This window comes from Colius striatus, chromosome W, assembly GCF_028858725.1.
Source record: "Colius striatus isolate bColStr4 chromosome W, bColStr4.1.hap1, whole genome shotgun sequence".
Taxonomy (NCBI): Eukaryota; Metazoa; Chordata; class Aves; order Coliiformes; family Coliidae; genus Colius; species Colius striatus.
The window spans coordinates 40701656-40724545 of record NC_084789.1 but is presented as its reverse complement, the minus strand read 5'-3'; the positions used below and the strand labels follow the sequence as shown (position 1 = coordinate 40724545).

The 22890-nt window shown below is 62.4% G+C and overlaps 2 protein-coding genes across 14 annotated transcripts; one reads left to right on the top strand and one right to left on the bottom strand.

Annotated features, from left to right (window-relative positions):
* Positions 1-821: 821 nt before the first annotated feature.
* Positions 822-16385, top strand: LOC133628682 (thyroid hormone receptor alpha-like). Of its 9 annotated transcripts, none has more exons than XM_062017135.1 (10): positions 822-968; positions 6066-6120; positions 7119-7321; positions 8931-8992; positions 10290-10390; positions 10491-10638; positions 11361-11566; positions 11907-12053; positions 12142-12400; positions 13409-16385. In XM_062017135.1, exons 3-10 carry the CDS (start codon positions 7269-7271, stop codon positions 13657-13659), a joined length of 1227 nt encoding a protein of 408 aa, XP_061873119.1. In that variant the 5' UTR covers positions 822-968; positions 6066-6120; positions 7119-7268; the 3' UTR covers positions 13660-16385. The 9 variants fall into 9 exon arrangements, with proteins under 9 accessions (XP_061873119.1, XP_061873120.1, XP_061873121.1 ...); XM_062017136.1 differs by having other exon boundaries at positions 7116-7321; XM_062017137.1 differs by having other exon boundaries at positions 827-888.
* LOC133628681 (nuclear receptor subfamily 1 group D member 1-like) lies at positions 16386-21799 on the bottom strand. Of its 5 annotated transcripts, none has more exons than XM_062017133.1 (8): positions 21314-21799; positions 19462-19654; positions 19294-19382; positions 19065-19209; positions 18079-18518; positions 17745-17930; positions 16998-17208; positions 16386-16906 (listed from the first exon to the last, which is right to left on the bottom strand). In XM_062017133.1, the coding sequence occupies exons 1-8, from the start codon at positions 21380-21382 to the stop codon at positions 16707-16709; spliced, it is 1533 nt and encodes a 510-aa protein (XP_061873117.1). In that variant the 5' UTR covers positions 21383-21799; the 3' UTR covers positions 16386-16706. The 5 variants fall into 5 exon arrangements, with proteins under 5 accessions (XP_061873117.1, XP_061873113.1, XP_061873114.1 ...); XM_062017129.1 differs by having other exon boundaries at positions 19462-20109; positions 21593-21704; XM_062017130.1 differs by having other exon boundaries at positions 16998-17169; positions 19462-20109; positions 21593-21704.
* Positions 21800-22890: the final 1091 nt, after the last annotated feature.

Sequence of the window (22890 nt, the reverse complement as noted above, 5' to 3'; positions counted from 1 at the left end):
GTGCGGAGCTGGCACCTGCCCCATAGGCACTATCTCCACTCACCGTGGGTGCTGTCCCCAACTCTTCATGAGCACTATTGCCACCACACGCAGCTAATGGCCCTGTGGCCTTGTGGGCACCGTCCCCAGCTCCCCCCAGTGTCATCCCCAGCCCCTGTGGCTACCACCACCATTGGTGCTGTCGCCACTCGCCACAGGTGGCACTGTCCCCACTCTGCGATGGACACTGTTCCCAGGCCTCTGTGAGCACCATTCAGCTCTACTTAGGCCTTGTCCCCATATTCTGTGGGCACTGTCCCCAGCCCCTATTGTCATTTTCACTGCATCCCCATGGATACCATCCCCAGCCCCTGTGGCCACCATCTCCACCATGCAACAGAGACCATCCCAGGGCCCCGATGGGCACTTCCCCACCTCCTCTGGGTGCTGTCCCCAACCCTCTCGTTGTTACTGTCACAGCATCCCTATTGGTACTGTCCCCACTCTGCGTGGGCACCATCCCACCCTGCCATGGTGTCATCCCTGGGCCTCAATGGGCATGGTCCCCAGCTCTCCATGGGCACGGCCACCAGTCCCGTGGGCACCATCCCGGGCTCCCCACGCAGCATCATCTCCTCCCGACCACGGGCACCATCCTCACACCACCCCCCTTCGCCTCCCCGTCCCGCAGAGCCCCCTTCCCCGTCTCCTCCGCTCCCCCGTGGGTCCCTACGCGGGGTCTGTGTGGGGGGACTCGGCGGATGCAGAGAGCGGCTGCGGCCGGCGGAGGGGGCTGCGGCCGCAGCGGAGCGGGCGGGCGGTGCGGAGGAGCCGGGGGAGGAGCCAGGTGCCGTCGGCCGCCGCCGCCGTTGCGCCCCGCTCCGCTCCGAGCCTGCCGTCGCCGCCCAGGTACGGCCCGAGTGGGCCCCGCCGCCGCCCCTCCGGTTGTTTACAGTCGGCCGCGGTTCCTTCAGCCCGGGCGCAATTTGGTGCGTGTAATGGGGGGGTGGGGATTCGAGGCGGGGGGGCCGGGAGCACGGGGAGCGGCAGGGAGCGGGAAGGGGACCGGCCCGAGCGCGCACCGAGAGGAAAACCACGGGTAAATATTTTTCTTGAAAAATCCGGGTGATTGGCGTGGGGAGTCGCGTCCCCCCGTGGGCCCGTAGGGGGAGAAGGCCCGCACCTCTCCCCTCCCACTTCCCCCCCCCCGGTGCTGCAACGTGGGGCACAGCCACTGCCCACTGCCTGCCACGCCATGGACGGGGGGGGCCGGGCACGGCGAACAGCCCTCCTTACTCCGCCCGCAGCGCCGTGGCCCTCCGGCCCCGCGTCGGCTGCGTGGCCGTGGCGTGGCGGCGTTGTGTGTGGGGGGGAGCGGGTTGAGGCCGTGGGCCCGGGCTGTGGCGGCGACGTTGCTCTGTGGTGACTGGTGCGGTGACGAGCTGCGGCGGGGCCGAGTCGTGGGCAGGTCGCGGGGCCGTGTCGTGGGCAGGCCGTGGCCGTCCCCGCCCGCTCCCGCTCCTGGCAGCGGCGGCAGGGATGTCTGCGTTTTGGTGGGTTTTTTGGTGGGTTTTTTTTTTTTTTTTTATTTCTGCGCCGAGAGCAGAGCGCGCGGAGGGGGGAAGGCGGGGGGGAGGACGGTTCGGCTGCTCTTGGTTGGGGCGTGAGGGGCGTCCCCCTGCGCTGGGGTGGGGGTTCCAGCTTCGCACCGCTGGGCTGTCCCCATCCCAGCGGGGCGTGGCGAGGGCTCCCCTCTCCACGCAGTCGCGCGGTCCCGCGGACGAGGGGAGGAAGGGAGCGGACCACCGTATCCTCCGACTCGAGGGAGGGGGGTCGAATCCTGCCCCGGGAGCGGCGGTCCCGGTGCCGCCGGCGGGGCGCGGGTCTGCGGCCCCGGCCGAGCTCCGCTGCGTTCCCCTATGTGAAGCGGGGAAACTGAGGCAAGGTAGCTAGGCCAAGGTCACTCCGGGACCTGCCGGCCTTGCCCGGGCTTCCGGCTCGACGTTCCTGCTGGCCTGGCCGCGGCGATGGTTCCACGCCGACCTTAAGTCACGGCCGCCGTGACCCCCGCGCAGTGGGGCTGCTACCGACGACACCGGCCGCGGGGGGAGGCCGGGGCTGTGCCTCATCCCGCCTGACCCCCACCGGCACCGGGGACCCGACGAAGGGGGGGGGGGGGAGGGGGCGCCGCCTTGGGGCGCGAGCTGGTCCAGGTGGAACCAGTTTGGGGGGGGCTTCCTCGCTCGGGAGTCTTGGCGCAGGGTGGGGGCGCTGCCCTGTGGCTGCGTGTGCACACGCCGGTGCAGCCCCGCACTCCCCGGGCTGGCAGTGGGGGGGCGGTCCCCTGGGTGGGGGTCCCCGCCTGACACCCTCCACCCGGCCGCGACCGGGGCGCGGGGTGGCAGCCCCGCGAGCGGGGATCCGGGGCGGGGAAAGGCGGACGCTCAGGCCCTGCGGGTGCATCCCCTCTCGTCCTCGGTCCCCTCCCGGCGGGAGGCGGTGGCTGCAGGAAGCGGCCCCCCACCCCCCTTTCCCCCGTCGCTCCTTGCTCCACCTAGCACTTTCCCGAGGCTGCGATCGCGACTGCCGCCGGGGGGCTGAGTTCGCGCTTCCCCCCTCCCGGCCCCGCCGGCCCCTGTGCAGCCACCGTTGCGCCGGGGCGGTGCCGGACGCCCGAGTCCCCTTCCAGGCGCGGGGAGAGAGCAGGAGGAGGAGGGGGGGCGGGATAGAGTGAAGGCAAAGGCGGGCGCGGGCAGGGCACCCAGGGTTCCACGCAGGCTGGATGCGGGCAGGGGGTGCCGCGAGGCCGCTCCCCCTACCCCGGGGCAGTGTCACACGGAGGTGCCCCTGGAATTGCAGACCCCTGTGTCCTAGGCACAGCCGGTCACAGGGTCACTGCAGGGACCATCTTCTGCATCCCTTTCCCGGGGGAAATAGGCACCCCCAGATGGGCTCAGTGCCAGTTCCCTCAACCCACTGTCAGTGTCAACCCCCAAGCACCTCATGGTGAGGTGACAGCTGTGTCCCCACTGCGAGCGGGGACCCCGGGGAGGGAAGCCAGAAGCCCTCCCTTGTCACTGTGCACATGAACTGGAGCCCCCAATTTAGAAACGTCCCCATCCCGGTGCCAAGCTCCAAGTGCTGAGAATAGCTCCCCAGTGTCCCGGCACAGTCGCCCCAGTGACGGGGGCACCCCACGGGGTTCAGGACCTGCAACTGCACCAGAGAGCTGAGACCATGGCTACTTGGCATGTGCCAGGCACCCAGGAGTTGCTGTTGGGCATCCTTTGTGGCCAGGAGGAGTGTGGGCACAGGGATCTGGCCATGTCCTGTCACACTAGTGTGAGGGGTATGGTGCTGGGAGAAGTGGCACCGCATGCCAAGCAGCTCCTTGATGATAGCTCCTGTGTAGTAGGGAAACTGAGGCACGGATGAAAGCTGCTGAGCGGGGTGTGGGGGAGCGGAGCTGGTGCTGCTGCCTTTTCCCAGCCACATGCTTATGGCTGTGGAGGCCTCAGGGGGACTTAACTGCACCAGGAGACCTTGGTTTTCGTGGTGGCTGCAGGGGTCAGGGTCACAGCACAGGTCCTCACAGTGTCACACAGAGGTGTGAAGCCGTGACAGCCCATGGGTGCCTGATCAGTGCCAGGGCAGGTCACCGGCCGTGTGGCCTCCTGCCCTTGCTCAGGTGGTGACTTCTCTGAGTCGCCAAGCTGTGGTGTGGACGTGGGGTCAGGCTCAGGCAGCCTGTGCCATGGCATGACCCTGATCCCGTGTGTGTGGGGAGGAGGCACCACGCAGGTCCCCATGGCACAGGGTGGACTGCCCTGATGTCAGGCCCATGGCATCCCTCCACGCTCAGTCTGCCCAGCTGCTGCACATGCCTAAGATTCCTGCAGCCTCCAGGCATGCTGGTCCCACCGCATGCTGCCATGCCTGCCCCACAGCACCAGGCACCACATGGCACTGGACATAGGGTGCCACACACCGCTGGAGGTATGAGGTGAGCACATGTCACTGGACAAGGACATGCATGTGGCACCAGACACAGCTATGCACATGGGCAGCAGTGCGTGCTGAGTGCCGCCAGCCGTGCCACGGCAGATGCCCCCGTACCTGGCCACACTTCCACAGCACAGTCCTGCCAGCCCATGCAGACAGGATTTCTGTGGCTGGAGCAAAGCATGTTGCCCCACTGCCCGCTGTGCCATTGCCTGCTGTCATGCTGGGCAGTGTCTGGCTGATGTAGGGCTGTCAGGTCTGCATATGGTACCCTGACCCCAGCCCACACTAATTGTGCTAATTGGCACCCTGGCTAAAGTGCTTAGGCCCTCACCTCCCTGTCCAGACTGGCAGCTGGGGGGGAGAGGGGCACCTGGGACCTCCATAGCCCATCTGTCCCGGGGGGCAGGGACAATGACGGGTGGCCCTACAGGACATCTGCAGTACCCAACACCTATGTCTGGCTGCATGGACATGGCCTGTGCCTTTGTGGAGGGCCTGTGGTCCACATCCTGTGGGGGGTCCTCGGGGGTGGTGTCCCTGGGGAATGGGGTGCCAGGTGTCCCCTGTGGTGTGAGGTGGCTCCTGCTGCCGACCCAGCCCTGGACTTTGCACCCAGGTTGTTTTCCATTGCCTGCAAACACCTGACTCAGCAGAAACACTCCCCTGGGCATGGGACTCAGCTGGGAGGGCACAAGGTAGGAGCCCCTGCTGCCTGCCACCCTGCTCCCACCCAGCCCCACGCCTTGTCCTGCAGGGTGGGAACATGCGGGTCAGGGTGCTGCCAGGCACAGGGAGCAGCGCAGAGGGCTAAGACCTGACTGTGCTCATCATATGTGTCCCAATGGAGGAGGAGGAGGAAAAGGAGGAGGAAGAGAGCTGCCTCCCGTATCTGTCTGTCTGGGCCGCCCCAGCACACCCAGGATTCCTCAAGCAATGGTTCCTGGAGTGGCACCAGGGGCTCAGTGAAGTGCTGGATGCTGGTGATCCCGAGGCTGTTGTCAGGGGGTGACGGGGATGGTCAGTGGCACAGGCAAGCCCCGACTTAGCAGTGCTGAGCCCTGGCTTTAGCCCTAAGCCCCTCTAATTCGACACCACTCCTAGCCAGGCCGCTCCAGTGGGGAAACTGAGGCATCAGCCACCGAGCCCACCCCATGCCAGGTTTCAGAGCGCCCCGTGCCCTAGCCTACACCAGCTTCACCATGGCAGTGACACACCTCAGCCCCACACATGCACCGAGTGGGTTGGGGCTCTTGGCATGTGGGGTCTCGGGGGAAGGGGGGGAAAGTGATGCCCGGCAGGGCTGCACAGCCCTGGCACACTGCCACTGCCTATACTTGGAAGTCTCTACGCACTGTTCCCACGTGGAACAAACATTTACTGCAGCCCCCAGCCACACTGCCCCAGCTCTATAGGTATTGCCTGCTCCTGGCCCCAAAGCCTGCGTGGAGCTGTGCCCCTGTCCCCACCCAGGGCATGTGCTTGGGGGTGACAGGGACCCCTCATACAAAACCCTCCTGGTTCCTCACTGGTGTGTGTTCATCACGTGGTGGCGTGGGGAGCTGTGGAGCACCCATGAGTGCAGCATCCCTCACCCCTATCCCGGCACTGCCCAGACATCCCTGGCTGGAGGGGGAATCAGGGGACCAGGCTGGGGTGCTCTGTAGCATGGGGATGGTGGTCGACAGCCAGGAGCAGCTGAGCCCCCGTTGCTGTGTTTTGAATCTGCCAGAGGAATTTCTGCTGCTGCCAAGACAAACGTGACCTACTTTCTGCCTGTCCCTGTACGGAGCAGAGGAGCCTGAGGGCTGGACACAATGCCCAGCACAGTCCCATGGTCCCCCCCCAGCATGGGCTGTGGGTCCTCACACTCCTCCATGCTGGGCTGGGTTGCTGGGGGTTCAAGGGAGGTGCTTGCAAACAGAGTCCTCCCCTGGCATCCCACCGAGGTGCTACAGGTGTACAGAGGGAGTGCTGGGCACCTGTGGGGATGTGGAGCCCACAGGGTGGGAGGTGAGGTGGGGGGGTAGGTACCCCCAGTGCTGCCTGCACCCTGACCCCACCGCACCATCTCTTTGCCACAGGAGAGCTTGTAGAAGAGAGATCGCCCGGCCTCCTCTGGCATCCCCTGCCCCAGAAGTAAGTCTCCCCCTACCCAATGCCATAGGGTGGGGGGTCCTATATATATTGCATATATTATATATGCCCCATACATCAGGGCTCAGCCTGACCCCCAGGCTTGTCATCTGAGGGGGGGCTCACATGAGTGGGGGAAAGGGGGCTGCCCTGTACACCCTCCCCCCCCCCCCAAGCTCCCCTCACTGCTTGGGAGTCCCTCAGCCTTGCCCCACAGCTGCATGCAGCTCCTTGCGCTTGCACACCTTGGCACACTCCTGCATGGTCTGCATGCTCTTGCACACCTGTGTACACTCTTGCATGCCTTGCATACTCTCTTGCAGCCCTGCACACCCATGCATGCTCTCACCCACTTCACATGCTCTCACCCAGTCCAGCGTGCTCTTGCACATACCCTGCATGCCCTCACTCCCTCCACATTCCTTATGCTCTTGCCCAGCACTGCATACCGCTCCATGCTCCACACGACTTTGCACATCCCACACACTCTCACCCAGCCCAGCTCTCTCCTGCATGCTCTTGCACACTCCCCCACGCATTCTCACACCCCCTGCATGCTCTCATCTGGCCCTACTCACTCTTACATGCTCCTGCACACTCCTGCATGCATTCCAACACTCCCCTGCATGCTCTTACTGAGCCCTGCTCTCTCTTGCATACTTTTGCATGCACCTGCACGCAATATTGCCCCCCCCCATGCTCTTGTCTGGCCCCACTCACTTTTGCACACTCCTGCATATGCTCCATGTAGTCTCACACCCCCTGCATGCTCTCAGCCAACCTCACTCTCTTGCACACTCCTGCACACGTTCTCACACCCCATGCACACTCTCATCCAGCCTTGCTTGCCCTTGCACACTCCTGGATGCATTCTATGCATTCTCACCCCCCCGTCTGCTCCCGCTCAGCCCTGCACTTCTCTGAGCTCTCTGCATCCCTCCCTGCCTGCAGCCCTCTCCCCCTCGCCAGGGATCCGGGCTCAGCTGCAGTTCCTCTAGCAGGGTCTGGCCTGGGATGCTGCGCAGAGCTGAGCACTAAGATGGGCGCTATGGGGTGTGCATCATAGCCCACGCCGTGGCCTCCCTGCACGTGGCACCAGTGGCGGAGCCCACTTGGTCAGTGCTGAGCCCTCCTTGATGGAATTGCGGTGAATGGAACAGAAGCCCAGAACCCTGGACCCACTGTCGGAGCCAGAGGATACCCGGTGAGCCCCTGCCCTGTGCCCACGCTGGCATTGCCGTGGCAGCCCCCTCTGTCCCCCATGGCACCATGCCCCGCATGACCCATGTGTCCCCATGCCTGATGTGTCCCTGTGAGTCCCTGCAAGGATGGGTACGTGGCCATGCCCCGTGTGGCACAGGGCATCCTAATGCCTTTTATGTTCCTAAGTGACCCCATGCCCGGTGTCTCCCTATGCCCTGGACATGCTAATGCCCTATATGTCCCCTGTGTCCCCCTGCCCGGCATGTCCTCATGCATCCCTGCATGGTCATGTGTGTCCGTGCCCTGTGTGTCCTCATGCCTTGTGTGTCCAATGCATCCTTGTGCTCCGTGTGTCCCTGTGCATCTCTGCATTGTCAAGTACATGTCCATATTCCATGTGTCCCCATGCTCTGTATGTCCCATATGTTTCTTGTGACCTATGTGTTCCATATGTGTCCATCCATCCATCCCTGTGTGGACGTCTACATGTCCACGCCCAGTGTGTCCCTATGCCCCGTGTGTCCCTGTGTCCCATGTGTCCCCGTGCATCCCTGCATGGTCACGTGTATGTCCATGCCCCTGTGTATCCCCATGCTGTGCCCCATGTGTCCTCATGCTCTGCTTGTCCCCGTGCATCCCTGCGTGGTCGTGTACGTGTCCATGCCCGGTGTGTCTTGTGTGTCCCCATGCCCTGGACATGCTAATACCCAGTATGTCCTATGTGTCCCCATGCCTTATGTGTCCCCATCCCTGATGTGTCCTCATGCATCCCCATGCTTGGTGGTCCCCATGTCTTGTATGTCTTCATGTGTCCCCATTCCCTGTGTGTCCCTATGCCCAGTGTGCCCCATGCCCCCAATGTTCCAGCTGTCCCTCTGACCCCATCTGTCCTCACTCCTGCTCATGCCTCTGTGTCCCCCACTTGCCCCTGTGCCCCATGTGTAATCCCCCCACACCAACCACCCCCATCCCTGCCCGGGGCCTCTCCGGCCTTCCTATCCCGGGACTATTTTGGGAGGGCCCCCTGCACTCACATGTTCCAGGGGGTTCCATGCTCGGGGTCACCTTGGGCTGGAGCCTGCGTCCCCTGCCCCCCCCCCCCCCCCCCCCCCCCCGTGCTCCCCCATAGGTTCCCATCCCCATCGAGTCGGCCCCCCCTGCCCCTGTCCTGTGCCAGGTGCCTCCACCAATGGGCTGGCGCCGTGCGGGCGAGGCGTGGACCCTCGCTGCCCGCCATTGGCTGAGACCCTCTGACGTCACTTCCCCGCCGAGCCAAAAGGACATTTTGTCTTTGACTGTAAATGAACCCCTCCTCCCCTCCCATCCTCCCCTACCCTTTCCCTTCTACCCTTTGCTTCCCCTCTACCCCTATGGCTCTGCCCTTCGCCCCCCCATAAGCGATGCTGTGTTCCTGGGTCCCCAGTGCCCCCCTCTCCCCCGCCTCACCCCACACCAAAGGATTTGTCCCCTGGCACCCCAATGCCAGACCCCATGCGTAGCATCACCCCCTCGGCACCCCCAGGACTCCCAGGCAAGGGGTGTCCAGCTGCGGGTGGAGGGGACACGTGTGGGGCCGTGGAGTTCGGTCCCAGCCTGGCCCCCTCCTGCAGGTGGCTGGATGGCAAGCGCAAAAGAAAGAGCAGCCAATGTTTGGTGAAGAGCAGCATGTCAGGTACAGGCACCCCTGGGCCCCCCCATCCCTTCTGGGCACCCCCGGGTCTCCTGGGCATCCCACATCCTCACTGGGTTCTGCAGGCACCATGTGTCTCACCTGCATCCCATGGGCCCCTCACATCCCTGCTGAGCATCCTGGGGTCCTACGGGTACCCCATGTCCCTGCTGGGCACCCAAGAGTCCCATGGGCACCTCATATCTTTTCCAGGCACTCCAGGGTTCTAAGAGCACCCCACATCTCTGTTGAGCATCTTGGGGTCCCACCAGAAGCCTCATGTCCCTGCTGGGCACCCCAGAGTCCTATAGGCACCATATGTCTTGTTAGGCAACCCAGTGTCCCACGGGCCTCCCATATGCCCGCTGAACATCCTGGGGTCCCACAGGCACTGCATGTCTTTGCTGGGCATCCTGGGGTACCCCTGGGCGTCCCATGTCTCTGCTGGGTCCCCCATGTCCCTGCAGCATCCCAGGGTCCCATGGACACCTCACATCCCTGCTGAGCATTTTGGGGTGCCCCTGGGAGCCTTTTGGGTCCCCCAGAGTCCCACAGGCACCCCATGTCCCTGTTTGGCCTCCTGGGGTCCCCTGGGAGCCTTATGTCCCTGTTGGGTCCCCCAGAGTCCCATGGGCACCCCACTCTCCTGCCTCCCTACCCCCAGCACCCCATGTCACCCCTGGGCCCCCAAGCTTTCATGTCCCTGTGGGATGCCCATCCCCCTCCATGGCCATGGGCTGTGCCAGGCCAGGGCGGTGCTATTTGGGCCGGTGGCACCCTGGGGTGGGAGATAAGGGGGCCCCGCTGGGCACTGCCCCCCAGCCCTGCCCCATTCCCCAGAGGATGGGTGGGAGGAGGGGCTGGTGCAGGGACCTGGGGTGGGGGAAGGACTGGTTCCCCGCCCTGCATTGGGGCTGCCTGGATTTACTTCATTTTGGGGGTCACAGGAATCTCCATGCCTCAGTTTTCCCATGAGGCTGCGGGGAGGGGGGGGGGTGGAGAAGTTGGGGGTGCTGGTCCCCAGGCTGCCAGGACCCCCGGACAATGGCAGGGACAGTGTGTCATTGTGAGCTGGGGGGACAGAGACACCCTTCCTTCTCCCCCCACAGCCAGATGGATAATGGAAACTTTATTGCTGCCGGGGACCTAGGCAGCCCCCGCTCAGCCCCCCAGCCTTTAACCCTTATCATGCTGGGGCTGCCCGCAGTGGGATAAGGGGCAGCAGCAGGGCTGGTGGCATGTGCTGCCACAGGAGGAAACTGAGGCATGGTGGGGGTCGGTGACACGTGGCACCCCGCAGGGTACATCCCTAGTTACCTGGACAAAGATGAACAGTGCGTGGTGTGCGGGGACAAAGCCACCGGCTACCACTACCGCTGCATCACCTGCGAGGGCTGCAAGGTGAGGGGGGATGGGGGGTGGGCAGGGCAGGTGGGGCTCAAACCAGGGGCTCACCGTTTCTCATCCTGCCCCCTCTCCCCATCCCCCTGTCTGGCCCCAGGGCTTTTTCCGTCGGACCATCCAGAAGAACCTGCACCCCACCTACTCCTGCAAGTATGATGGCTGCTGCGTCATTGACAAGATCACCCGCAACCAGTGCCAGCTCTGCCGCTTCAAGAAGTGCATCTCTGTGGGCATGGCCATGGACTGTGAGTAGGGGGGGGCACATGGGAGGGTACACACACCCCCACTGTTGCTGTGGGGGTGGCTTGTGATCCCAGCATGGCTGGCAGTGCTATGGGGTGGCTCAGGGTGCCGTAGGGCAACTTGGGGTCCTGGCACAGCTGGCAGTACCATGGGGTGCCTCAAGGTGCTGCAGAGCAACTTGGAGTCCTGGCATGGCTGGTGGTGCCATGGGGACGGCTCAGGGTGCCATAGGGGTGACTCAGGATCCTGGCACAGCTGGCAGTGCTGTGGGGTGGCTCAGGGTTCTGTGGGGTAGGTTGGGGTCTTGGCATGACTGGCTATGCCATGAGGATGACTTGGGGTGCCATAGGGCAACTTGGGGTCCCAACATGGTTGTCAGTGTCATGGGGTGGTTCGGGGTGCTGTAGAGTGATTCAGGGTCCTGGCATGGCTGGTGGTGCCACGGGGACAGCTCAGAGTGCTGTGGGGCAGGTTGGGGTCCTGGCATAACTGGCAGTACTGTGGAGAAGGTCAGGCTGCCATGGGGAAGTTGTGGTCCCAGCACAACTGGCAGTGCCATGGGGTTGGCTGGAGTCCTGGCATGGCTGGTGATGCTGTGGGGCAGATCGGGGTGCCCAGTGCAGCTGCAGGAGCAGGCTGGGCATGGGGTGGCACATCTTGGGTCAGGATGCTTGGCATGGGAAGGGAGTGGTCAGCTGATGGGGGGAGGGGTGTCTTCTGGCAGTGGTGCTGGATGACTCAAAGCGAGTAGCAAAGCGGAAGCTGATTGAGGAGAACCGGGAGCGGCGGCGGAAAGAGGAGATGATCAAATCACTGCAGCATCGCCCCAACCCCAGCGCCGAGGAGTGGGAGCTGATCCACGTGGTGACCGAGGCCCATCGCAGCACCAACGCCCAGGGCAGCCACTGGAAGCAGAAGCGGAAATTCCTGGTGAGGGCAGAGGATGAGGTGGGGTACCCCCTGCTCCCCCCAGACCCCCACCCTGAGCAGGGGCGGCTGAACACTCACACACTCGCTGCATGTGACACGCAGCGCTCAGGGGTTGGGACATTGCCTGGTGTCCTTGAGCTTGTCACCCCCAGAGGGGTTACAGGGTGAGCCATGACCGAAGGGGACAGCTGTGTGTGTGGCCCTGGCCCACAGCTCCCTCTCCTGGCTGCTGCACCCAGCCCTGCCATCATGGGAGGGTCGCTGTGGCAGGGTGGGGGCTGTGTGTGAGCAGGGTCACAGCGCACACCCCCCCCCCCAACCCTGCCATCCATCCCTGCAGCCCGATGACATCGGCCAGTCACCCATGGCCTCCATGCCCGACGGGGACAAAGTCGATCTGGAGGCGTTCAGTGAGTTTACAAAAATCATCACCCCAGCCATCACCCGCGTGGTTGACTTTGCCAAAAAACTGCCCATGTTTTCAGAGGTGAGTGAGAGGACACGATGGAAGCGACAGGGCTAGGGGCTGCAGCAATCATCCCCTTGCTCACTTATTCCTCTCCACCCCCCTTCAGCTGCCTTGTGAAGACCAGATCATCCTGCTGAAGGGCTGCTGCATGGAGATCATGTCGCTACGGGCGGCCGTGCGCTATGATCCTGAGAGTGAGACGCTGACGCTCAGCGGGGAGATGGCGGTCAAGCGGGAGCAGCTCAAGAACGGTGGCCTCGGCGTTGTCTCCGATGCCATCTTCGACCTGGGCAAGTCCCTCTCTGCCTTCAACTTGGATGATACCGAGGTGGCCCTGCTCCAGGCTGTGCTGCTCATGTCCTCAGGTAGCGGCACTTGTGTCTGCCCCTGCAGCTGAGGAGGGGGGACAGTGGGGTGGGCAACATGATGCCCAGGGAACCACAGGGTGTGTAGGGTGGGTACCTCAATGCCCAGAGTCCCCTGAGCATCCTGGGGGTACATCGGATGGGCACTCTGATGCCCAGAGCACCTCAAATATCCTGGGGATACATAGGGTGGGTACCCTGATGCTCAGAGCCCCCAGCATCTTTGGGGTGTGTGGGGTGGGTACCTTAATTCCCAGAGTCCCCAGGAGCTTGGGGGTGCATTGGATGAGCCCCCTGAGCATCCTGGAGGTACATTGGGTGGGCACACCAATGCTCAGAGCCCACCAAGAATCCTGGGGATACATTAGGTGGGCATCCCAGTGCCCAAAGCCCCCAGCATCTTTGGGGTGTGTGGGGTGGGCATCCTCACTAGTTTTAGGGGGAGATGGATATGGGGTGGACACCGTAGTGTCTTGGGGTGCATGAAGTTGGGCACCTTGATGCTGTGAGTGGTCAGAGGTGGGCACAGCCAGAAGGTCCCAGAGAGGGCACTGAAATGCCTGCTGCCCTAGGAGCTGGGGTGTATGGAGTGGTCATCCAAATGCCCCTGGAAAGTTGTGCCAGGCTGTGCTCAGGGAGCATGAGCTGAGCACCCTAATCCTCAAGCCCTAGGGAACTATGCCGGGCAGGAAGGGATGGGCACCCCAATCCTCAGTGCTGCAGCAGCCTGTGGGTGCAAGGGGTGAGCACCCTAATTCCTAGTGCCCCAAAAGTATGGGGTGAATACCCCAATCCCCTGTGCCACAGCAGCCTGGAAGTGCAAGGGTTGGGCACCCAGTGCCCATGAGCACGAGGTGTATGGGGCAAACACCTCAGTGTCCTGCCAAGCTGTGCCAGACTGAAGCAGCTCTCTGGGGCTGTCACCCTGGGGTGGGATGTGGTGGAGCTGTTCCCCAGGATGAACCCCCTCCTCTCTCCTTGGCTACGGGATCCTTTGTGCCCCTGCAGACCGCACAGGGCTGATCTGTGTGGAGAAGATTGAGAAGTGCCAGGAGACGTACCTGTTGGCTTTCGAGCACTACATCAACTACCGCAAACACAACATTCCCCACTTCTGGCCCAAGCTGCTGATGAAGGTGACAGATCTGCGGATGATCGGCGCCTGCCACGCCAGCCGCTTCCTGCACATGAAGGTGGAGTGTCCCACCGAGCTCTTCCCCCCCCTCTTCCTCGAGGTCTTCGAGGACCAGGAGGTGTAGAGCCACCACCTCCCTCTCAACTCCCATCTCCCCCTAAACCTCCCTCCTCCTCCCCACTCTGCTCTCCCTTCTCCCCCTTCAAAAAGAAAAAAGATGTTTCTTATCCCTTGGCCACTCCCCCACCCACAGGGGCAAGGGGGAGAAATGCTGTGCTCAGAGTGGGAGTCTCATTTTGCCCCCTCCTCCCCCCCCATGGCCACCTCCCCACCACACCCCCCAGGACTTGATGACTTTTGTTTGTTTGCACAGGGAAGGGCCCCAATGGTCGAGCGTTTCCTTTATTGTCCTTCTCTTCTTAGATTATTATTTTAAGCATTTATTTCCCTCCCTGAGAGGCTAAAATATTAAACTAACTGCACTTTGGAAGAAGAGAGGACAAGGGAGAGGAGAGGAGAGGAGAGGAGAGGAGAGGAGAGGAGAGGAGAGGAGAGGAGAGGAGAGGAGAGGAGAGGAGAGGAGAGGAGAGGAGAGGAGAGGAGAGGGCAGGGCTCTGGACTGCACAGGGAGAGGTTGCCCCAGCTGAAGGGGCTGCAGCCACATGCACTTTTGGCTGGGCAGCAGCATGGGGGGGTGGGAGAGTTGGAGCTAGGAACCCCTCTCACAGCAGGGCACGGGGGACAGTGGCAGCCACAGCGACAGTGAGGGTGACCCCCAGCCCATGGACCCTCGCCCTAAATTTGGGGCCACATTGGGGGCTGTTTTTTCTCTTTTTTTTGGGCTGAGATGAGATGATTTTGTGCCAAGCACCAGCAGGTGCTGTAGGACACCAAGGAGAGGGGGGAGTTGTGAGGACCCACTGTGGTCACCCCCCCTCCCCTCTCTACATGCCCCCCACTTTTTCCTTTGTCCCTTTTTTTGGTTGTTGTTGTTTTCCCCCTCATCCTCATGGGTTTCTTTGTCCTGTCCTTCAGGAGTTGCAATGGCCTCGGAGGCACTGGTGGGGGCAGCAGGTGCCCCCCCCCGGGAGACCCCATACAGCTCCCACTGCACTACTGCCCCAGCTGCCCTGGCAGAAGGCTATACCCCTCAACCACCCCCCCTTTACTCCTGGCACAGGGAGAGGGGCCAGACTTCAGCAGGGGACCTGGAGGAGGGGGTCTGGGAGTTGGGGAAGGGGGGCAAACTCAGAGAGAGTGGGCAGGGCTGTGGCAGGGGCACCCAGGAATGGGTTTATCACCTCCCCTCCACCCCCTCCCCCCCAAAAAAATTGGTTTGTGAATTTTTTCTTACCTCAGGCGGAGGCAGGGGAGGTGCGGGGCCGGAGTTGGCTGGAGAAGCAGGCAGCCTGCTGGAGCCCACCTAAGCTAATATATATATATATATATATATATATATAAATATATAAAATATATAATTTTTGTAATTAAAAAAAAATCTTTTTATGGGTTGTTTAAAAGCAGAAATCCCAACATAAGACACTTCCCCCCCCCTGCTGCTCCACCACCACCCTGCTCAAAGGATCTGGGCTGGGCTCCCTGCCCTGCTGCACCCTCACACCCACCTCCCCCATGAGGGTCGGATCTTGACCCCCTATAGCCAGGTTGAGGGTCGCAGTGGTGCTGTGGAGGGGCAGGGCTATGGCACCTGTAGGTGTCCTTGTAGCTTGGGCAGTGTGAGGGGGATGGGTTGCAGTGGTTGGGTTTGCATGTAGTGCAAAATGTCATGTCTTAAATTCTCACTCCGGCTGACCAACATGAGGAGGGTTCCCAGCATGGTGCATAGTGGCACCAGTGTCAGGTTGTGCAATAGGAGCTGGTGCCAGGAAACAGTAGTGCCCATGTTAGGGGTAGCAGAATGCAGGGTTTGGGGATTCACTCCCTCTCCCCCAGCAGCACACCTTCCCCACTGCCATGTGCCATCCAGTATCTGCCTTAATGTGCCTGCAGGCTCTGGGCAGGGGCTGCAGCCCCACACCACAGCGCCCGTGCCAGGTGATGCCAGGTGGTGCCCATCGCATGTTAGTGCGATGCCCGTGCCATAGCCAAGTATGCCAGTGCCACGGCATGGCCATGGACCTGTGTGCTGGTGCTGCGGCCATGTGATGCCGGTGTGTTCCCATGGCCAGCCCACAGGATGCCAGCGCTGTCCATGCTTGCTTCCTGCCCATGTGGCTGTTGCAAGATGTGTTTTAAGCAACAAACATGATCCCCAACCCCTGCAGCGGAGTTCAGAACTCCCCCCCAGGTGCCAGCACAGGGGCCTGGGGTGGCTCATGCTGGGGGGGCACAGCCTGGCCCCTCCAACCCCCATACTGGCCACTTCATCCTCTCCTCTTGCCCCTGGGCCGCTCCCTCTTGTCTCTGTTTTGCGTCGCCATCGCAGGTCCAGCGTCAGCCCTGGCATCACTCCAGGTAGGGGAGGGGACAGGACCAGTACACCACCCTCCCCACACGTCACCTGCTCTGGGCCATCCCCCATCCTCTTGTCCCCTCCCCCCCCCCCCCCCCCCCCCAAGCACATACCTCATGGCTCCCAGAGCTGCCCCTGCTTGAGGCCACATGGAGCCTGGCTGGCACACCCTGGCATGGCATGGAACAGTATGGGGTCCCCCTACTATGCATGGTGCTGTGAGGTCCCCAGCCAGTGGTGCTGAATGTAGGGCACTGGAGAGGGGGGAGTAGTGTAGGGGAGCTCCTGAGCTCCATGACAATCACAGTCTGTGACATGCGATTTTAAACCCTTTTGTGTTTTGGTCAGGATTCTAAAGAAAGATATTTTTATGGTAATTGTTGCTGGTCTATTTTATTATATATTTATGTAATAAATATATGATGAAAAAAACCAAACCAACCAACAACCAAACCCACCCACACCACTCAGCTGGATGCAGCCTCTGCTTTATATCACTGGATGACTGAGTTGAGAGGTTGAGGATCCCCCCTCCCTGGAACTGCCAGCTGTGGGGCTGGCACCCAACTGGAGAGTGGTGGTCCTGGCATCTCAGCACCCACCTGAGTGGTGCAGCTCCTCCCCTGCCCTAGGAGTCCAGTGGGTGCCATGGGGTGTTTAGGGGGGTGCAGGGTGTGGGGTGTGTTTTTGTCAGGGTCCTACTGGGCATCAATACGGAAGGAGAGTAGTTTCTCGGAGTGAAGGTTGTTGAGGGTGCGCAGGTCAGGCAGCTTCAGCAGCAGCTTGGTGAAACGCGACGTCTCGGCCGGGTGCGTCTTCAAGACGAGGGCACGCAGGGCACGGATCAGTGTCTCCTGTAGCTGCTCCACCGACGCCGTGTCCTCCATGCCCGAGCGGTCTGCGGGGATGGGGCGTCAGCAGGGTGGTGACACCCCACCCCACCACCACTACCTCCTCTCCTCGATTTCCCTCCTATCTCAACTTCCCACCTGCCGAAACCAGGACAACGGCGGTGAAGAGCCCCAGCTCCTCGTCGGTGAGGTTGAGGGCGCTGAGCTTCTCACTGAACTCAAACATGGAGCTGAGGAGGTCGCCCATGCCCATGCCCCACAGCTCCTCTAGGCTGTACTTCGTCCGGCTCATGAATGTCACCGTCTGCTCCTTCACGTCGAACAGGGAGGCGAAGCGAACCATCAGCACCTGCGGCACATGTAGTTTCAGTGGGATGGGGACATGGTACCATGCCTAGAGGGATGCTGCAACGCCATGGGCTACTGTGCAATGTCGTGGGGCTCCAGGCAATGCCATAGGGCACTTTGTTAGCCCATGGAACACCGTGTCATGCTAGGATGGGGGTATCCTGCAATGCCAAGGGCTACTATGTGATGCTGTGGGGCCATGCTCCATGCCATGGGTCACAGTGCAAGGCCATGGGGTACTGCTAGTCCATGAGACACCAGGGTGGGGGCAGGGAAAACCACCCTGCAACACTGTGGGCTACCATGCAATACCCTAGGGCACCATACAAAGCCATGCTCCATGACAGGCCTCCATGCCATGGGGCACTGCAATGGCATGGGCATCATACAATGTAATGAGGCTCCATTCCCCGCTCTTGGGCACTGTGTGAGGCCATAGGAAATTGTACAGTGCTCTAAGTGCACTGTGCCCATGGCATGGGACTTCATGCTGGGTTGTGAGGCCCTTCATTGAGCCCTCACTGTCCCAGGATGTACCTCAAAGGTGCCAGCCTTGAGCAGAGTGACCTGGTCGTGTTGGGAGAGGGCCTGGAAGCCTGGAATGTGCTTGGCGAACTCGACCACCTCACGGACGGCAGGGGTGAAGCTGAGGGAGAAATCCTCCCAGATCTCCTGCACCGAGCGCCCACTGCAGCCAGGCCGGTGGCTGTTCATGGGGCAGGCCTGGGGGCAACAGCATGGCACAGTTCAGCTCGGCACTGCAGGGCTCCCCCGGCCTGCCGTTACAGCACAGACAAGGCGATTAGTCTGATTAGTGGCTAAAAATAGCTGGGGGGGGGGGAGGAAGAGCAAGAGCCCCCGGGGAACTCACCAGGACGTCCTTGGTGCCCCGCACGAGGGAGTTGGGGTAGGTGGGGGGGCAGAGCCAGGGTTCAGGGGGGCTGGAGGCCCAGGTCGGGGGTGCATCCCAGCGCGGGAGGCTGGTGTCGCAGGCCGGGGGGGAACCCAGCTTGTCATGTGCATAGACAAAGATCTCCTTGTGAGCCTTGGCCACCTGTGCGATGACGTCCTCGGTGGCACCCCCGGGGCTGGGCGAGCGCGGGGGGGTAAGCTGCTGCGGAAACTGCGAGAAGCAGGCAGGGGGAACGAGCGGTGGGAGGCAGGGGGGCAGTGCACGACCCCTGCCCAGCGCTGGACCCTCGCTGAGGCTGGCCATCCCTGGTGGGATGCTGGCTATGCCACTCATCGCGCTCTGCATCTCCACCAGCATCCGCTGCTTTTCCCGCTTGGGGATGCGCCCAAAGCGCACAGCTGTGGGAGACACCAGCATCAGAGTGCAGCTCGGGCACACCGACCACCCCCAGCTCAGTGCCATGAGGGGGGGCAGGGTCTGCCAAGAACATGGCTGCATCCCTACCTGTCTCTCCCTGGCTTAGAGGGGACATACAGCCCAGACATGGGGGGGGAACGAACAACCCTGATCTGGGGGGATCCATCCCAGGAGAGGATGTACAGCCCTGATCTGAGGGGATACATTCCACGGGGGAATAAACTGCCCTGATATAGGGAGACCCACACCAGGATGGGGCATATAGCCCCTGGCACAGCAGAGCAGGGTAACGTCCCATGGAGTATGCACAGTCCCCAATGCAGACCAGGGTACTCAAGCATGGAGGGGAAATACATCCTCAAGCACAGGGTACCCATCCCAGGAGGGGACATATAACCTTGATTATGGCAGGGAGAACCCACCCAGGGAGCAGACACGCAGCCCTGAGCATGGAGAGTCACACCATCAGAGGGGACATACAGCTTTGAACATGGGAGTCCCTGGTTCTGGAGGGAGTCTGAGCTCACCATCACGGGACATGCCAACCAGCAGGCACTTCTTGAAGCGGCACTGCTGGCAGCGATTGCGGTTGATGCGGACAATGGAGCAGTTCTCATTCTTGAGGCACTTCTTGTACTGGATGTTCTGCTGGATACTGCGGCGGAAGAAGCCCTGTGGAGTGGGGGAGGGGAGTGTCACTCAGGGTCCCCCCAACATTGCAGGGTCTTCATACCACCCTGGCTCCATCCCTGGTACCTTGCAGCCTTCACAGGCATGGACACCGTAGTGGAAACCGGAGGCAACATCCCCACAGACCTTGCAGAGCAGCACCATACCGTTCAGCTCTGTGGAGGGATGGGGGTGAGCAGTGTCCACGGTGAGGAGGGGGACATACCACCTGCCAACACCCCCCACTCCACTCACTGGTGATGGTGCTGCCAGCTTTGCTGGGCAAGCTGCGGCGCCGCTCATCCACGGGGACCTGCTGCACCCCAGGGAAGTTCACCGAGGAGTCGTACAAGGAGAAGGAGGAGGAGGAGGAGGATGAGGAGGAGGAAGATGAAGGGGAGCCATCTTCACGGGAGGCCAGCGAGCCCCTGCCATAGGTACGGAAATCCTGCAGGGAGCCAGTGGGTGATGGGGGAAAGTAGGTGGGGAAGGGCTGAGAGCCCGACTGTGAGCTGATGTTGGAGCTGTCGCTACAGAGTGAGATGGGGCTGGTGCAGTTGGGTGAGGCGCCGCTGGAGCCCACGTAGCTGATCACACCGCCTGCAGGCAGAGCAGTGGGGCCACACATGCACTGAGCTGCGCCGGGCTCAGCCTCCCCTGGCCCAGAGGGGACCCCAATAGAGGTGGATAGAGCAGCCTCAGGTGGTCCACAGAGAAGAATCATAGATGCCTCCTGGTCCCACAGGTGTCCCATGGCTGCACGTGCACCACCTACGCACCACACCTGCCATGGGTATTGGCCCCACATGGGATGAGGACAGTCAGGTTGCCTGGGCACGTGTTGGGTGGGGATACAGGCATGGCACCCAGGGAGCGCTTGTGGGAGAAATGCAAGCTGGGAACCTGCCAGAGGCATAACCAGAGAGGGGAAGGGGTGTCACAGCTATTCCAGCTGCCTTCTCTGGCTCTGTGCCCAAGTCTTAGCCCAGTTCCCAGACCCACAAGTCCAGAGGAAGCCCCTATGTCACAGCCCCTCCCCCCACAGCAGAGGTCACAGCACACTACTTCCCCCCCCCCCCCCCAAGTCCTGTGCCTACCCCATGCACAGTGCAACAACCACCAAGCCACGTCTCTCTGACAGACTCAGGGGCCCAGGACACATGAAGGGTGACATTGGAGACACACGGAATTGCCAGGGCCATGTGTCACATGGTTCTGTGTGTGACACAGCCAAGTCTGTCACCATCAGTCACCCACTTCCAAAGGGGGTCACTGAATCAGGGACAATGGGTCCCATAACACTCCTCTCAAAAAAAAAAAAAAAAGCTCCTGGGACATCAAACTACCAGGGGAATCCCCCTCCCCCAAAGTCTCCCTTTGGGATTCCCATTCCCAACATCTCAGCACCGGGACCCTCCCCCCGTTCCCATGTGTCCCCTCCCCCACACAGTTTGAGCTCAGGCGGCCTCACGCCACCGCCCCACGTGCTCGAGCTGCACGTGGCCTACCGATGCCCCGCCCCTTCACGCTTTACCACGCCCCCTAGGCTTGTGACGAAGCTCCGCCCTCTTTTGGGGGGAGTTGCCCTGGAGATGACGCGCGTCACCGTGCCTCTCCTTTTCCCCGGTTGTTTGGAAAGGGCGAGAGGAACGCGGCGTCCGCGCTTCCGGGTGTGACGTCACGAGAGGGGTAGCAATTATGTCATGAGGCTATGACCAATGGGTGGGGGCGGGGCGGAGCTGTGGGGAAAACAAACTCCGCACATGGCAACGGCGGGGCGGGGGACACGTGCCGGCGGGGGGGGGGGAGGGGGGAAGACCGCCTCTGTTCCCCCCCTTCCCGTTCTACCACCCTTCTCCGTTCACGTCGCCGGCGAGCGCGTACCCGCTTCCGCCGCCCATGGACCGCTCGGTCCCGGCGTGCTCCCGGCTGGTCCCGCTGCCCCGATCCTGGTTCTTAGCCTTATGCCCGCAGTCAGCGCGTCCCGCAGATTAAGACAAACATCCCCCACATCCCTTCTCATGCCGGCGTTCATGTCGCCCCGGTGTCAGTGCGCATCCCTCCCTCCCTCCCCGGGACGCCCCCGGCCCCACCGCCCGATCCTTACCCCGCTATGCAGGACCGCCCGGTCCCGGTCGATAGGAGCCCTGCTCCGGGATGCGGTCCCAGTGCGCATCCGGCTCGATGGAGCGTGCAGGACCCTCCGGTCCCTGTTGTCAGGACCCCTCCTCCGATTCGCGTTCTCAGCGTGCAGCCCCCTCTCCGCGGTCCTCGCTGCACTAGCTCCCGGACTCCGGTCCGGTGCTCGGGACCTCTCCCTGCTGCCGGTGCCCACCCGGTCCCGGCGCACACACCCGCGGGCGAGGGTTCCTGCAGGGGCACTGACCTGTGCTGCCGGCTTCGGGGGCCGCCATCCTCGGAGAGGAGGGGGGGATGGGGCGGGAGAGCAGAGGAACGGGACTATCCCAGCTCCGCCGATCCTCCCGTACCCAGACGCGCGGCTGAAGGGGCCAAAACGAGCGGAGCGGAGCCGCACCGAGCCGTGCCGCTCCGCTGCCCGGCAAGGGCTGTTGTGCGCCCGCCGCCCGGCCGGCACCGGCCGCGGCTGCGCACTGGGCCGCACGCGGCGCCGCCACCTTCCCCATGTGATTCCCGGGGAGAGCCTCGTGCCCCAGTGACACACTTTCCGCCGGCGGCCCTGACCCCGCGTCGCCGTCGGGGAGCCCGATGAGCAACGGGGAGACACCACCACCCCCTGCAGCGGGGCCGCCTCCCGGCCCGCGGCGACCGGCACCGGGGGACAGTCCGGGACCCCCAGCATCCTGTGCGGCACTGGCACCTGCACAGGGAATGCACACGGGTGACACCATCCTCCCCACTGGGGATGCCCGAGGAACAGCACAGGCACCCCTGGCACCCTGCATGGCACTGTCACCTGCGCTGGGGACAGCTGAGCATGGCACCATCCCCTACAGTAGGGATGCCCCGGGAACAGCACAGGCACTCCTGTCACCTAGCACGACATTATCCTCTGCACTAGGGACACGAGAAGACACCTGTCACCCAGCATGGCACGGTCACCTGCACTAGGGACACTCTGGTACTCCTGTCACCCTGCATGGCATGGTCCCTGCATGAAGAACATACAAGGATGGCACTGTCCCCTTGCACTGGGGATGCTCAAAGAACAGCATAGGCACCCCTGTCATCCAGCACAGCACTGTCCCCTGCAGCAGGGATAATGGGAAACACCAGTCAACCTGCACAGCATGGTCCCTGCACAGGGTGGCCCCTGCAATAGGGACAACTGAGCATGGCACTGTCCTCTGCACTGGGGTTGCCTGGACACAGTCCTAGCACACCTGGCACCCTGCACAGCACTGTCCCCTGGGGACACCTGGGCACCTATGTCATCCAGCACAGCATGGTCCCTGTGACACACAGGTTCCCCCATCACCCTGCATGGCACCGTCTCCTGCACTAGGGACACCTAGGCACAGTGTGACGGCAGCACTGCAGGACCCCTTGCACCAGGGCACAGCATCAGCCCGCATCACAGCACAGCACAGCCAGACCCCTGCCCAACCAGCCCATGTCCCCCTACCCATTCCTGGTGCCATCAGGGCAATGCACTGCCTGTGGCAGGTGCACAGTGTGGCACATGCCTGGCAGCCACAGCTCAGC